Source organism: Somniosus microcephalus, chromosome 1, assembly GCF_052327205.1.
Source record: "Somniosus microcephalus isolate GS21.2 chromosome 1, FLI_Smic_1.0, whole genome shotgun sequence".
NCBI classification, from domain to species: Eukaryota; Metazoa; Chordata; class Chondrichthyes; order Squaliformes; family Somniosidae; genus Somniosus; species Somniosus microcephalus.
This window is the reverse complement of record NC_140987.1, coordinates 16,796,358-16,812,381: the sequence shown is the minus strand read 5'-3', so window position 1 is coordinate 16,812,381 and position 16,024 is coordinate 16,796,358. Positions and strand designations below refer to the sequence as shown.

At 49.2% G+C, this 16,024-nt stretch overlaps 1 protein-coding gene across 1 annotated transcript in view; it reads left to right on the top strand.

The window, feature by feature from the left end:
- The first annotated feature begins 276 nt into the window (after positions 1–276).
- ggt6 (gamma-glutamyltransferase 6) overlaps positions 277–16,024 on the top strand; it is a 120,387-nt gene continuing 104,639 nt past the window's right edge. Inside the window, 3 exon segments of the mRNA XM_086002629.1 lie at positions 277–382; positions 739–1,092; positions 3,290–3,389. Of these exon segments, the coding sequence (XP_085858755.1) occupies positions 277–382; positions 739–1,092; positions 3,290–3,389 (560 nt within the window).

Genomic DNA, 16,024 nt, shown 5'->3' with positions numbered 1-16,024 from the left:
TTTTATCCTAATGGTTGGACAGTGAGCAGCGCAAATGCAGTGTTTGCTGAGGAAGGGAGGTCCGCTGTCTTGCCGTGCAGTTTCACCCACCCATACCCTAATCGCACAGTCAATGGCACTGTGATCTGGTACAAAGAGTCTCACAGGGTTATTTTTAACTGTACATATTCTGTTCTTGGCCATTCACGGGCCGAGCTGTGTGAGAGTGTGAGACAGCAGAATGGCGGGAATCGATTCAGGTTCGTGGGGAACCTCAGCAACAACGATGTCTCGATAATGATGGAGCGGCTGAGCCAGGCGGACAGCAGTGACTATTGGTGTCGTGGGGAGCTCAATATTGGCAATTTTCAAACACCATGGACACTGATTCTGAGTGTGAGAGGTGAGGAACAATGTTCAGGAGCTGTAGCTGCTCCGATAGCTCAATGTGTAAAAGTTCCACCTGGTCCGGTCCTGAGCCACACGGATCAATAAACTTTCAGCAGCCCCGGGCTATGTGGCGGGGGCGGGGGTGAGCATTGGCCGGGGTTCCCGCTCCTGGTCACTCTCCAGTGACTCCTGCTGGAAGCCATGTACTTGGACATTGGGCTTGCCTGTGATGCTCGCCACAGTCAAATAGTCCGTTGCCACTCATTGACCAGCCGTGTGCTCTAAGGAAGGCCACAGGGAGAGCTCTGAACTGAAATAAATTAAAGCTCTCATCAAGACACTGATAATTTCTGTTTGTCCTTTCCTCAGCTGCTAGTGGAAGTGTCTCAGTGATGAGTGGGACCAAGGGAGCTTCGGTTACACTGCCCTGTATGTTCACACGGCCCAGCAACGACACCACCCTGAGCACTGTTACATGGATGAGGAAGGAGCCCTACCAACACGTAGTCACATTTAGAGCCCAATCAAACGGATCTTGGACAACTGTAAACGGTGGGAATCGGTACGAGCTAGTCGGGAACCCAAAGGAGGGAAACGCCTCAACCAGGATAAACCAGCTGAGGGTGAACGACAACCACACTTACCTGTGTCTGGTGGAGTACAAGAAATGGAAAGATTATCAACAACTGTTCCAGAGTGAGACACGGCTGCAGGTGGTACATGGTAAGATGCCATTCCCACATTCTCCAGTGTATAGAGGTTGTACAGTGAGGTGCGGGCGGTGTAACAGAAAACACTCATCAGCCTGGCTCAGTGGGTAGCACTCTCGCCTCTGTCAAAAGGTCGAGTTGTCCAATCACACTCCAGACACTTGACTAATCTAGGCTGGCATTCCCGATGCAGTACTGATGTTTTTCAGACGAGACGTTAAAACGGAGCCCCATCTGCCCCCTCAGGTGGATGTAAAAGATCCCACTGCACTATTTTGAAGAGCAGTGAGTGCTCCCCGGTGTCCTGGCCAGCATTTATCCCTCAAAAAAAAGTAAAAAAGAGATTATCTGCTCATTTATCGCATTAGTGTTTGTGGGAGCTTGCTGTGCGCAAATTGGTGTCCTACATCAAAACAGGGCCTAAAAGGAAGACTTGCATTTATATAGCACCTTTCATGACCACCAGACGTCCCAAAGCACTTCACAGCCAATGAAGTGTAGTCACTGTTGTAATGTGGGAAACACCGCAACCAATTTGCACAGAGCAAGCTCCCACAAACAGCAATGTGATAATAACCAGTTTTTGTTACGTTGGCCAGGACATGGGGAAAACACTCCTGCTCTTCGAAATAGTGCCATGGGATCTTTCATAGCCACCTGAGAGAGCAGACGGGGCCTCAGTTTAAGGTCTCACCTGAAAGACAGCACTTCCAACATGGCAGCACTCCCTCAGTACCGCACTGGAGTGTCAGCCTAGCTTTATGTGCTCAAGTCTCTGGAGTGGGATTTGAACCCACAACCTTCTGACTCAAAGGCGAGTGTGCTACCCACTGAGCCACAGCTGACTACACGCCAAAATATACTTTATTGGCTGTAAAGCGCTTTGTGATGCCCCAGGGTTGTGAAAGCCGCAATATAAATGCAAGCACTTCTTTTTCCTAACTGACCTAATCCATCAGTTCCTTCCAAAGGTTCCCATTTTGGGGACACTGGGGCCTAAAATCCCCCTGGGCTCCATTGAAATGCGCAGCGTCTGTGGGTGGTCCTCCATTTAAACATGACAGGCGGGTGCCCGCGACATGATGGGATAAAACCATGGGCGCCCTCCAGCCGAGGGAGGCTGCGTGGAGGATCAGTGCGCTGGTTCTGGGTGAGATGCCAGAGCTAAACCCCCACCCCACCCGATGAAAAATGCCCCCTCTTGGCCCCCTTTATAAGGGGCAGTATAACCGGTGAGGTCCCCCTTCCACCGGTCGTAGGGTCGGTACATGTGGTCTCACCCAGCGCACCAGCCACCAATCATCTGCCCAGTAAGTAGGAGGCCAGGGATGCATCAGCATAGTATGTTCCTCTGTCACTGTGAATACTCTTGTATTTACCCGTCACTGAATACTACAGTATTCATCCCAACACTGAATATGACAGTATTCACCCGTCACAGTAAGTTTGACAGTATTTAACTGCTTCGCTAAGTACTACAGAAATTATTTATTTCATTACGAGCATTACAATATTTAGCTATACGATTGTGATATACTACAGTATTAACCCTAGTCACCGTAAATACTACAGTATTAATCCTAATCACTGTAAATACTACAGTATTAACCCTAGTCACCGTAAATACTACAGTATTAACCCTAGTCACCGTAAATACTACAGTATTAATCCTAATCACTGTAAATACTACAGTATTAACCCTAGTCACCGTAAATACTACAGTATTAACCCTAGTCACCGTAAATACCACAGTATTAACCCTAGTCACCGTAAATACTACAGTATTAACCCTAGTCACCGTAAATACTACAGTATTAACCCTAGTCACCGTAAATACTACAGTATTAACCCTAGTCACCGTAAATACCACAGTATTAACCCTAGTCACTGTAAATACTACAGTATTAACCCTAGTCACCGTAAATACTACAGTATTAACCCTAGTCACCGTAAATACTACAGTATTAACCCTAGTCACCGTAAATACCACAGTATTAACCCGTCACTGTGAGATACTATATTATTGGTAACCTCCATTTGTCGTTCTTCGTTGACAGTCCATACTCTTTGCCTAGCTCAGCTCCATCACCACAATATTTCTGCCTTGCAGTCGGGATTCACACTTGCCTACAGGCTTTGTTTAATTGTCTGCATTGTTGGTCTCTCACTATTGTTTGTCTCTGATTTGATCTCTCTCACTTTCTGTTCAGTTGCAGAGGCTTTCCCCATTGCGATATTGTGCATTCCACTTGGAGTGAAACTCCTTGCCCTTTTCGTGATGTGCATCATCTTATTCAGGGACAGAACCAGGTATGTAATATTGCTGGGAGACTCTTGCCTTTAAATGCCTGAAGCCCGATTCATGGGTGAGCCTTGGTCAGTGTGTGTTGGCAGGTGATTCAAACACTGAGCCATCCTAGTTGAGCCAATGACCATACAGTACACGTCCAGCAGGGGTTGCTGGATACAAGCAGGAGCAGGATCCCTGGGCAATGTTTCCTCTCCCTATCCCAGTTTCACATAGACCAACTGGAGAGCCCCTACTGCAGCCCCAGCTAACTCAGCCCAGGCCGGGGATCGAAACTGGCCCCTTCCTGGTCTGCACGATTCAGCTCCTCACGGCATGAACTTGCTGCGCTATTGGGGACCTGATTAAATCTCCCAGACCACGTCTATTCACTGCAGCCTAGTTTAATCTACAAGGTTAACCTCTCAGGGGACACTGGGATTCAAATCAGATTTAGTTGAATTTCATTCCAGTCCTGGGTTATTAAAAAAACAGATTCCTGTTCACTTTCCAATCTCAGTCTTTTCCCAATGCTTAATGGTTAACGCTGACCTCTCACCTCAACACCAGGAGAACGAATAGTGCACTCTGGGTATTGGCTGCTGTTAAGATGATGAAAATCATGGCTATCAGAGTTGAAGAGGTTTTGCAGTTCCCTTTAATGACCAAACGATGTCACGAGAGGGCTTTATTATCTCTCTAGAATTTATATTGCCTGTGAATGATGCCAACTTCAGAAACACAGATACTGCATCCATGGAAACTGCATCCATAAATACTGCGTCCATGGAGACGACCAATAGATAGTGTAATCGTGGATACTGTACCCATAGTTCATGCATGAATTCTATCCATAGATAGTGTATCAGTGGAGACTGTACTCTTAGATACTGTATCCATTGATTCTGCTCCCATACATATTATATCCTTGGACACTACCTACAACATGCATTTATATAGCTCCTTTAACATAGTAAAACATCCCAATATGTGTCACTGGAGCATAATCAAGCAGAATAATGAGAAAATATGACAGGTGGCCAAAAGCCCGGTATAAGAGGTAGTATTTAAGGTGTGTCTTAAAGGAGGGAGAAAGGTTGAGGTGGAGAGGTTTAGGGAGGGAATTCCAGAGCTCAGGGCCGAGGCAGCTGAAGGCTCAGCCACCAACAGTAGAGCGATAAAATTCAAGAATGCTCAAGAGGCCAGAATTGAAGGTGTGAAGAGATCTCCGAGGTTTGTAGGTCTGGAGAGGTTATAAAGATAGGAAGGGACGAGACCATGGAAGGAATTGAAAACAAGGATGATCATTTTAAAATCGAGGCGTTGCTGTACCGGGAGCCAATGTAGGTCAGCGAGCACAGGGGTGATGGGCGAATGGGACTTGGTGCGAGTTAGGACACGGGGCAGCAAAGTTTTGGATGAGCTCAAGTTTACGGAAGGTGCAAGTTGGGAGGCTAGACAGGAGACAGCCGACCTGAGCGGGAGCGAGAGCGGAGACGGAGAAAATAAAGAACGCAGCAGAGGAAGGCCCGAGAGTGCAGGCAGTGGACCTGAGCGGGAGCAACTCAACAAAGGCAGAATTTGAAAGAGTGATGGCAGAATTGAAAAGTGACATCGGCACAAGGGAAGGAGCTGATTGGTGAGTAGCTGGTAAGTGTTTCTAGTTAAAAGTCTATAAAGTAAATGTATGGCAGGGCAGGGCAGCTCAGTCCCATGGAATGCACATCCTGTGCAATGTGGGAAGTCCCAGACACTTCTCGTGTCCTGGACCATGTGCGCAGGAAGTGTCGCCAGCTACAGCAGCTCGAGCTCCAGGTTTCGGAGCTTGAACAGCGGCTGGAGTCACTGCAGTGGATCTGCGAGGCTGAGAACTTCATGGACAGCACGTTTCAGGAGGTGGTCACCCAGCAGCTTAAGAGTGTGCAGGCAGAGAGGGAATGGGTGACCGCCAAACAGAAGAGGAGGACCAGGCAGGTAGGGCAGGAATCCCCTGAGTGCATCTCGTTCGCTAACCAGTTTTCAGTTCTGAATGATGGTTCCTCTGGGGAGTTATTTTTTTGTTTGTTTTTATGGGACCTGGGCGTCACTGGCAAGGCCAGCATTTATTGCCCATCCCTAATTGCCCTTGAGAAGGTGGTGGTGAGCCGCCTTCTTGAACTGCTGCAGTCCGTGTGGTGAAGGTATTCCCACAGTGCTGTTAGGGAGGGAGTTCCAGGATTTTGACCCAGCGACAATGAAGGATCGGCGATATACTTCTAAGTCAGGATGATGTGTGACTTGGAGGGGAACTTGGAGGTGGTGGTGTTCCCATGCGTCTACTGCCCTTGTCCTTCTAGGTGGAAGAAGTTGCAGGTTTGGGAGGTGCTGCCGAAGAAGCCTTGGCGAGTTGCTGCAGTGCATCTTGTAGATGGTACACACTGCAGCCATGGTACACCGGTGGTGGAGGGAGTGAATGTTTAAGGTGGTAGATGGGGTGCCAATCAAGCGGGCTGCTTTGTCCTGGATGGTGTCGAGCTTCTTGAGTGTTGTTGGAGCTGCACTCATCCAGGCAAGTGGAGAGTATTCCATCACACCCCTGACTTGTGCCTTGTTGATGGTGGAAAGGCTTTGGGGAGTCAGGAGGTGAGACACTCACCGCAGAATACCCAGCCTCTGACCTGCTCTTGTTGCCACAGTATTTATGTGGCTGGTCCAGTTAAGCTTCTGGTCAATGGTGGCCCCCAGGATGTTGATGGTGGAGGATTTGGCGATGGTAATGCCATTGAATGTCAAGGGGCAGTGTTTAGACTCTCGCTTATTGGAGATAGTCATTGCCTGGCACTTCTGTGGTGCGAATGTTACCCGCCACTTATCAGCCCAAGCCTGAACGTCGTCCAGGTCTTGTTGCATGTGGGCATGGACTGCTTCATTATCTGAGGAGTTGTGAATGGCACTGAACACTGTGCAGTCATCAGCGAACATCTCCATTTCTGACCTGATGTTGGAGGGAAGGTCATTGATGAAGCAGCTGAAGATGGTTTGGCCTGGGACACTGCCCTGAGGAACTTTTGCAGCGATGTCCTGGGACTCTTTCGTGCCACACTCGGTCAAATGCTGCCTTGATGTCAAGGGCAGTCACTCTCGCCTCACCTCTGGAATTCAGCTCCTTTGCCCATGTTTGGACCAAGGCTGTAGTGAGGTCGACAACCGAGTGGTCTTGGCGCAACCCAAACTGGGCATCAGTGAGCAGGTTTTTGGTGAGTAAGTGCCGCTTGATAGCACTGTCGATGACACCTTCCATCACGTTGCTGATGATTGAGAGTAGACTTTTGTGACCAGTCTGCCATGCAAGACTTTATCAAAATCCTTGCTAAAATCCATATAGACTACATCAACCCTCCTTGTTACCGCCTCAAAAAATTCAATCAAGGGTGGGATATGTGTCGGTGCAGGCTCGATGGGCCGAAATGGCCTCCATCTGCACTGTGGGGTTTCTGTGATTCTGTGATTCTGTTAGTCAGACACGACCTTTCCTTAACAAATCCATGCTGACTGTCCCTGATTAATCCGTGTCTTTCTAAATGAAGATTTATCCTGTTCCTCAGAATTTTTTCCAATAATTTTCCCACCACTGAGGTTAGGCTGACCGGCCTGTAATTACTCTTTTTAAATAATGGTATCACGTTAGCAGTCCTCCGGCACCACACCTGTAGCCAGAGAGGATTGGAAAATGATGGTCAGAGCCTCTGCTATTTAGTCTCTTACTTCTCTTAACAGTCTGGGATACATTTCATCCGGGCCTGGGGATTTATCCACTTTCAAAGATGCTAAGCCCCTTAATCATAGAGTCAGAGGGGGAGAAATTCGGTGAGTAGCGCCACCTGTTAGCGCCTAAAGAGGCAGTCAGTGGCTGTAGCGCCACTGGCCGTGCCTCCCGCGATATTCAGTAGGGGCGCTAATGGTGGCGTTAGGCATTTGCACTGCGCCGCCACCGATGACGTCATCGGTGTGCGCAGCGCCCCATTCGTGCCCCGTTCGCGATATTTGGTAGCGAACGCCGCACTTGCGCCGCTCGCTACCCGCGCCCGGTTCACGGAGCCTTACTGTGCCGGCAGCGGCGCAAGTTAAGGTGGAGGTGCGGGGCGGCCGCTTTTTCGGCGGCTGCCTGCCAGCACCTCCGTCCCCGGCCTCCTAACGCCCCCCCCCCGCGGCATTGCCGGCTGTTTCCCGAGAGCCCGGCACTTCTCCTTGGTGCCGGGCTCATTTGCCGGCACTCGCGATCGGGGATCGCGCTGTTGCAGGCACCTCCCCCTTAACAGTGGGAGGAAGGCCTGCAGTACCGCAGCGTGCCGTGCCGCAGCATGTGGCGCTGCGGCACGTTGCGCTGCGATAATCAGTTTCAGCGCCCTAAGAGGGACGCGGAGCGCCTCGAGCCTCGCCCCGTGTCCCTCGAGGGGCACTGAAACTGAATTTCTGGCGATCGGTATCACTCCGATCGCTGCGCTAAATCCTGCGCTCCGCCGACTTTTGCGCCACTTTGGCGCCCCAACCCAATTTCTAGGCCATCGAGTTATACAGCACAGAAAGAGGCCCTTCGGCCCATCGTGTCCGCACTGGCCATCGAGCCCTGTCTATTCTAATCCCATTTTCCAGCACTTGGTCCAGCCTTGTATGCTATGGTGTTTCAAGTGCTCATCTAAATGCTTCTTGAATGTTGTGAGGGTTCCTGCCTCTACCACCCTTTCAGGCAGTGAGTTCCAGATTCCAACCACCCTCTGGGTGAAAAAGTTTTTCCTCAAATCCCCTCTAAACCTCCTGCCCCTTACCTTGAAACTATGCCCCCTAGTTATTGACCCCTCTACTAAGGGGAAAAGTTCCTTTCTATCTACCCTATCTATGCCTCTCATAATTTTGTACACCTCAATCAGGTCCCCCCTCAGCCTTCTCTGCTCTAAGGAAAACAACCCCAGCCTGTCCAGTCTCTCTTCATAGCTGAAGCGCTCCAGCCCAGGTAACATCCTGGTGAATCTCCTCTGCGCCCTCTCCAATGCAATCACATCCTTCCTATAGTGTGGCGACCAGAACTGCACACAGTATTCCAGCTGTGGTCTGACTCGCGTTTTGTACAGCTCCATCATAACCTCCCTGCTGTTATATTCTATGCCTCGGCTAATGAAGGCAAGTATCCCATATGCCTTTTTAACCACCTTATCTACCTGTCCTGCTGCCTTCAGGGATCTATGTGCATGCACACCAAGGTCCCTCTGATCCTCTGTCCTTCCTAGGGTCCTACCATACATTGTGTATTCTCTTGCCTTGTTAGTCCTCCCAAAATGTGTAGTGTCCGTGTGTAGATAAAGACACTGAAGACAGGAGTTGGTTCATAGGTATTTACTAAGCAAGTCTGGGGGGGGTTCTAAAGGATATACACAATACACAGGCTTATATAGCCCAAGTGGCAATTACCGGCATTACGCACACCTCGGGCTCTTAAAGGCACATACACCACAATTCCTCCCCTTCTAGCTAACTAGTACATCATATTTTAAGTAATTATTAATTACATGTTATATGCAAAATAATATACATTGCTGTATTAATTAATTATAAGTTAGTCTCTCAGGAGGCTTCCTGACTCGGTCCGGATAACGCCTTGGGGGTGTAGTAGTTTCTGGTGGTGTAGTAGGTTCTTCTGGTAAGGCTGATTCGGCTTGAAGGCCAGTGTCGGGTTCATCGGGTTCCAGTATCACCGGATCGGAGGTAGATATGGGTATCTCTACTTCATCGTTAGATGTATAGCGTGGTGGTGTCGGTTGTCCCTTTTCGGATGACTTGATGATTTGGTCAGCATGGCGCCTTATTATGCTTTCTCCGATGTCCACGGTATACATCAGTGGTCCTAGTCGTGTGCAGATAGTTCCAGGCTGCCATTTCTCGGTACGGTAGTCCCGGGCCAAAACCGGTTGGCCTATCTGGAAGGCCCTAGTTGGCCTTTCGTTCATGCCCTGAAACTGCCGGTTCTCCACGTCCCTTCGGATGTTGGGCTTGACCAAATCCAGCCGGCATCTTAGGTTTCTATTGTAGAACATCATGGCGGGAGTTTGGTTTGTAACCATATGTGTTGCATTCCTATATGCAAATAAGAAGTTATCCACCTTGTGCTGAAGTTTTATGTCTTCATTACCCATGGCCTTTATGGCCTTCTTAAAGGTCTGGACAAACCTTTCAGCCAATCCATTGGTGGCGGGATGGTATGGGGCGGACGTGTAGTACTTTACCCCATTGTTCTTTAAGAACTTTCTGAATTCTTCGGACACAAATTGCGGTCCATTATCAGAACATATCTGTTCCGGCAGCCCATTCCTGGCAAATATGGTCCTTAATACTGTGATGGTTTTTTCCGTGGTGGTGGAGGACATCTTTATTACCTCCGGCCACTTGGAGTGTGCATCAACTGCGATTAAGAACATTGAGTCCATAAATGGACCAGCAAAGTCGATGTGCACCCTTTGCCAGGGAGATGAGGGCCACTCCCATGGATGTAGAGGGGCCTGTGGCGGAGCATTTTGGACCTTCTGGCATCCTAGGCAGCTCTTGGTCATGTCTTCGATGTCTCCATCGATACCTGGCCACCATACAAATGCCCTAGCTAGGTTCTTCATTTTCACTCCACCCAGATGCCCCTCGTGAAGCTCCTTTAGCACTTTATTCTGGAGTTTGGGTGGAATCACCACTCTGGATCCACACATCAAGGTTCCTCGGCACACTGACAGCTGTTCTCTTCTTTGCGAGAATGCTGGCAACAGTGGTTCGCCATGTGCTGGCCATCCCTTCATTGTTAAATCGTAGACCCGTGAGAGAGTAGGGTCATTTCTTGTCTCCCTTTCAATGGCAGAATTTGTCACCGGTAGACACTCCACTATGGTAGAGTGGAATATCTCTACTGGGTCTACTGTAGGTGCCTCTTCTATCGTTGGCAACGGCAGGCGCGATAAACCGTCAGCATTCCCATGCTGTTTTGACCCTTTGTATCCAATGTTGTATTGGTGTGCCCCTAGAAAAAGGGACCACCTCTGTAGTCTTTGTGCCGTCATAATGGGGACACCTTTCTTAGGGTTGAATATGGAGATGAGGGGTTGATGGTCAGTCAGCAAGGTAAATTTTTGTCCGTGTAGGTAATGGTTGAATTTCTTCACTCCCCATACCAGGCTGAGTGCTTCCCTGTCTATCTGGGAATAGTTACGCTCAGCTGAGTTCAATGAGCGTGACGCAAAAGCTATCGGCCGCTCCGAGCCATCAGGGAATCTATGGGACAATACCGCTCCTATGCCGTAAGGGGATGCATCGCACGCCAGTCTGATTGGTAGTGATGGGTTGTAATGAGCCAAAACTTTCTCGGATGTGATTAAGTCTTTACATTTATGGAAGGCACGTTTACAGTCTTCGTTCCATTTCCAAATCACTCCTGTGTGTAGAAGATCATTAAGAGGGTGTAGAATAGTTGATAAGTTCGGTAAAAATTTATGATAGTAATTTATTAATCCCAGGAATGACCTCAATTGTGAAACATTTTCAGGTGCTGGGGCTTTTATAACTGCTTCAATTTTTTCAGGTGACTTATGCAACCCTTCCTTATTAATTATGTGGCCACAATATGATATCTGATTTTGGAAAAATTCGCACTTGGGGCGATTTGCTCGTAGGCCCCGTTCTTTCAGCCTAGTGAGCACCTGCTCCAAATTGGCAAGGTGCTCATTGTCGTTTTCTCCTGTTATAAGGATGTCGTCTAGGTAACACTGAGTCCCCGGAATCCCTTGCAGGACTTGCTCCATAGCTCTTTGCCAGATAGCTGGAGCTGATGCTACTCCAAAAACCAGTCGATTGTACTGGTACAGGCCTTTGTGTGTGTTTATTGTGAGATACTTTTTAGAGGTCTCCTCAACCTCCATCTGTAGATATGCCTGTGCCAAGTCAATTTTTGTGAAACGTTTTCCTCCGGATAGTGAGGCCAAAATATCTTCTATCCTCAGAAGAGGATACTGTACCGTGTGAAGGACCGGGTTTACAGTCACCTTAAAGTCCCCACAGATGCGAATTTTTCTCTGTTCCTCAGAGTTATTTTTCAATGTTTTTTTCATGACTGGAACGATGGGTGTTGCCCATTCGCTCCAATCTATTTTGGATAATACGCCTGCCTTTTCCAAATTCTCCAGCTCTGCCTCGACTGCCGGACGTATTGCGTATGGCACCGGTCTTGCCTTAAAAAATTTTGGAATTGCTGCATCTTCCACTTTTATTGAGGCGGTGATGCCTTTCAAGGTTCCTAGTTTCTCTTGAAACACTTCTTTGGCGTTGGCCAAGATGTCTTTTAATCGTTCAGGTATGATGTCATCATTGTTTTTTTCCTTACTGGTCACCGTCAGTGCCTGAATGGAGTGCCAGTCTAAACGTATCTTCCTTATCCATTCACGTCCCAACAACGGTGGACCACCATCTTGTAGAATGTATAAATACAACTTTTGTATTTCTTTGCCGTTGTATACCACAGGCACCTTTATTTTTCCTTTGGGGTATACTTTCTGCCCCGTATATGTTTTTAAGATAATGGATGTGTCTTTTAGAGGTATATGCGAAAATAGCCTCTCGTAATCTCGTCGATTTATTACGGTTAGAGCTGATCCTGTATCTAGCTCCATTTTAACTGGGGACCCTGCTATTATGAGGGTAACCCAAATGGTCTGGTAATCTTCATTGGCAATTACATTATGTAATTTGAGAGAGCTTAGTCTCTTGTTCCCGGAGTCGCTATCACTCTTCTGGTCTTTGGAGCTACTGTCCGTCATCATTTGTACCTTTCTGTGCTTTTCCTTATTGATTCTTTTCCCGTTAGTGGATTTTTTATTTTCAGATCGGCATACACGTGGAATGTGTCCCATCTTTCCGCATCGCCTGCATGCTTTTCCTTTGAACCAGCAATCCCTCTGGTCATGGTTGGATCTGCCGCAGCGATAACATCTCTCGAAACCCCGTGTCATTTCATGGGTGCCGAAGTCCTGTGGCCTTTGCTGTATCTTTGCCGCTCCTATTGCACTGAAAGCCTTGTCCAGTGTTAAATCTTTTCCAGAAGATACCTTTTTTTGTGTTTCTACACTTAGGGGATCGCAGATGAATTTGTCTTGCAGAGAATCTGCCAGTCCTGCCTCGAATTGGCAGTGTAGGGTATCAACAATCTCCTCAAAATTCTTGTCCATCGGTTCGGCTGGAGTGATTAAGTTGCGTAACAGCTTGTATGTTTCTGCGCCCATTAGATCCAGAAGCACCGAAGCTTTTTTTTCATCTTCTATTCCATTTGCGGTGCAAAACACCTCCACTCTTTCTACATATGTGGTCCAATCCTCTATCTTGTTATCAAAAACATCAATATTGCCAAAGTTAGGCTCTGTTTCGTTATCAAAAGCATCAATATTGCCAGACTTAGGCATTTCAAAAAAAAGATATGGCGCTTCCCGTGCTTTTTTTTTCTCTCTGTAGCAACGATATGGCGCTTCCTGCGCTTTCCCGCCGCTGCTACCGATAACAACGCTGTTTTACTGTGGTTTCCGTTTATTCACTGTTGGAGACTCGTTCCCGACGGAGGTCTAAACGCTGACCTGCTTGCCGCGCCGGCCGTCTCCCGAGTGCACCCTCCCAGTCCGTTATTGCTTGCCTCCGATTTCGCTGCCTGTCTCAGCTGTAGAGCCCGCCGCTGGAGCCCCAGCCTGACGCCCAGGAAGGATTAGCGCAGTACCTGCCACCAGCTTGGCCAGCTGGTGAAACCACAGTTTCTATTACTTCCTTGAGTCTTCTGGACGCTGGAGGAATTGATTTCCTTGAGGTGCTGCCGAATTGCAGGTAAGTCCGTTTCCACTTCGTCGCCACTGTAGTGTCCGTGTGTTGATAAAGACACTGAAGACAGGAGTTGGTTCATAGGTATTTACTAAGCAAGTCTGGGGGGGGGTTCTAAAGGATATACACAATACACAGGCTTATATAGCCCAAGTGGCAATTACCGGCATTACGCACACCTGGGGCTCTTAAAGGCACATACACCACAATTGCTCTTAAAGGCACATACACCACAAAATGTATCATCTCACACTTTTCAGGGTTAAATTCCATTTTCCACTGTTCTGCCTATCTGACCAATCCATCTATATCGTCCTGTAGCCTGAAGCTTCCCTTCTCGCTATTTACCACTCCACCAATTTTCATATCATCTGCGAACTTACTGATCATACCTCCTACATTCATATCTAAATCATTAATGTACATTACAAACAGCAAAGGACCCAGCACCGATCCCTGTGGTACACCACTGGACACAGGCTTCCAGTCACAAAAACAACCTTCGACCATCACGCTCTGCCTCCTGCCACTAAGCCAATTTTGGATCCAATGTGCCAAATTGCCCTGGATCCCATGGGCTTTTACCTTCTTGACCAGTCTCCCATGTGGGACTTTGTCAAAAGCCTTACTGAAGTCCATGTAGACTACATCAACTGCATTACCCTCATCCACTCACCTAGTCACCCCCTCAAAATTCAATCAAATTGGTTAGACATGATCTCCCCCTGACAAAACCATGCTGACTATCCTTGATTTAACCTTGCCTCTCCAAGTGGAGACTAATTCTGTCCCTCAGAATTTTTTCCAATAATTTCCCTATCTCTGATGTTAGGCTCACTGGCCTGTAATTCCCTGGTTTATCCCTACTACCCTTCTTGAATAATGAACTACATTAGCTGTCCTCCAGTCCTCTAGCACCTTCCCTGTGGCTAGAGAGGTTCTGAGAATTTGTGTCAGAGCCCCTGCAATCTCCTCCCTTGCCTCACACAGTAGCCTGGGATACGTCTTGTCTGGGCCTGGGGCTTTATCCACTTTTAAGCCCGCTAAAACCGCTAGTGCCTCCTCCCTCTCAATACTAATTTGTTCAAGTATATCACAATCCCCCTGCCTGATTTCTATGCCTACATCGTCCTTCTCTACAGTGAACACAGATGCAAAATATTCATTTAAAACCTCACTAACATCTTCTGGCTCTACACACAGATTGCCACTTTTGTCCCTAATGGGCCGTACTCTTTCCCTGGTTATCCTCTTGCCCTTAATCTATATCTATCTATATATATAAAAGACCTCTTCTCTCTGTCTTTCTGTCTGTCTGTCTGTCTGTCTGTCTGTCCGTTCTCTATACGTTCAAAAGTTATAGAGCGTACCTACACGCGCATCACGTCAAAAGAAAGCTTACGATTACGGACCGGTCATAGGCATACTTACGTTTCGGCCGGACAAAAATTGCGCCCGCGGTATCCAAAAAACGTTCAACATTCTGCTCATTAGCATCTCATTAGCGATAGAGTGACATCGAGGTCGACCAATCGTACGCCGGGTTGCTGGCGCGTGCGGCCGGGCCCTCCTACGGTCGAGTAACGGGACGATTGACCAATCCTACGCTTCAGTGACCTGACGGTCGGCCAATCGGTGCGTGTGTGGGCGGGCCTTATCGTTCTGAACCGAGGTGAGTGGCTGCCATCTTGATTCCATTCTTTTTCCCGCTTTCTGCGTTTTTCTTTTCAAACCTACATTTCCAGCAAAAAAAAATTGCTTTTATTAAATTGTTTAAAAAAAACTTAATTCTTTTGTAAACCTGAATATTCTTTTTCCTACCTTTCCCCGTTTTTGTAAGGCCTCATAACCTAGGCCTCAAAGCCTGGGCCTTTCCTGCCCAGCCACGCCCGAGCTAGGTAATTGTCCCACGGCTTCTGCTAAGCTCCCCCCCCCCGTCGTCACGTTACCCGGGGCAACGGCGTCAGCCGTGAGGGTCACGGGACATAAACAGGACGCGGCGTCTCTCTCTGTTCCCCGCTCGGCTCGGGCGGGGGGGGCGGGGCTCTCGGGAGTGCTTGGAGAGTGGGAAGGGTTACCCCGGCAACCGGGCCCGCCCGCCATCTTGAAACCAGCTCGGGAGGGCGGGAGTCAGCGCACGCGCATCAATTTCGGCCCGGACAGCAGCTAAGGTGAGTCCGGCCGGGACTCAATGCGCTAGCCCGTGCATCGGCCGGCCCTGAGGCGCTGATCCGCAGAGAGGGAGGGAGAGAGCTAAGGTGAGTCCGGCTGGGCCTCACGCGTTATGTCGCGCACCGGCCGGCCGGCCCTGAGGCGCTGATCCACGGGGGGGAGGGGAGAGAGAGGGGGGGGGAGGAGAGAGGGGGGGAGGAGAGAGGGGGGGAGGAGAGAGAGGGGGGGAGGAGAGAGAGAGGGGGGGAGGAGAGAGAGAGGGGGAGGAGGAGAGAGAGAGGGGGAGGAGAGAGAGGGGGGAGGAGAGGGGGGGGAGGAGAGAGAGAGGGGGGAGGAGAGAGGGGGGGAGGAGAGAGAGAGGGGGAGGAGAGAGAGGGGGGAGGAGAGAGGGGGGAGGAGAGAGAGAGGGGGGGTAGGAGGAGAGGGGGGGAGGAGAGAGAGAGGGGGGGAGGAGAGAGAGGGGGGGAGGAGAGAGAGGGGGGAGGAGAGAGAGAGGGAGGGAGGAGAGAGAGAGAGGGGGGAGGAGAGAGAGAGGGGGGGAGGAGAGAGAGAGAGGGGGGAGGAGAGAGAGAGAGGGGGGGAGGAGAGAGCGGGAGGAGGGGGGGAGGAGAGAGGGGGGGAG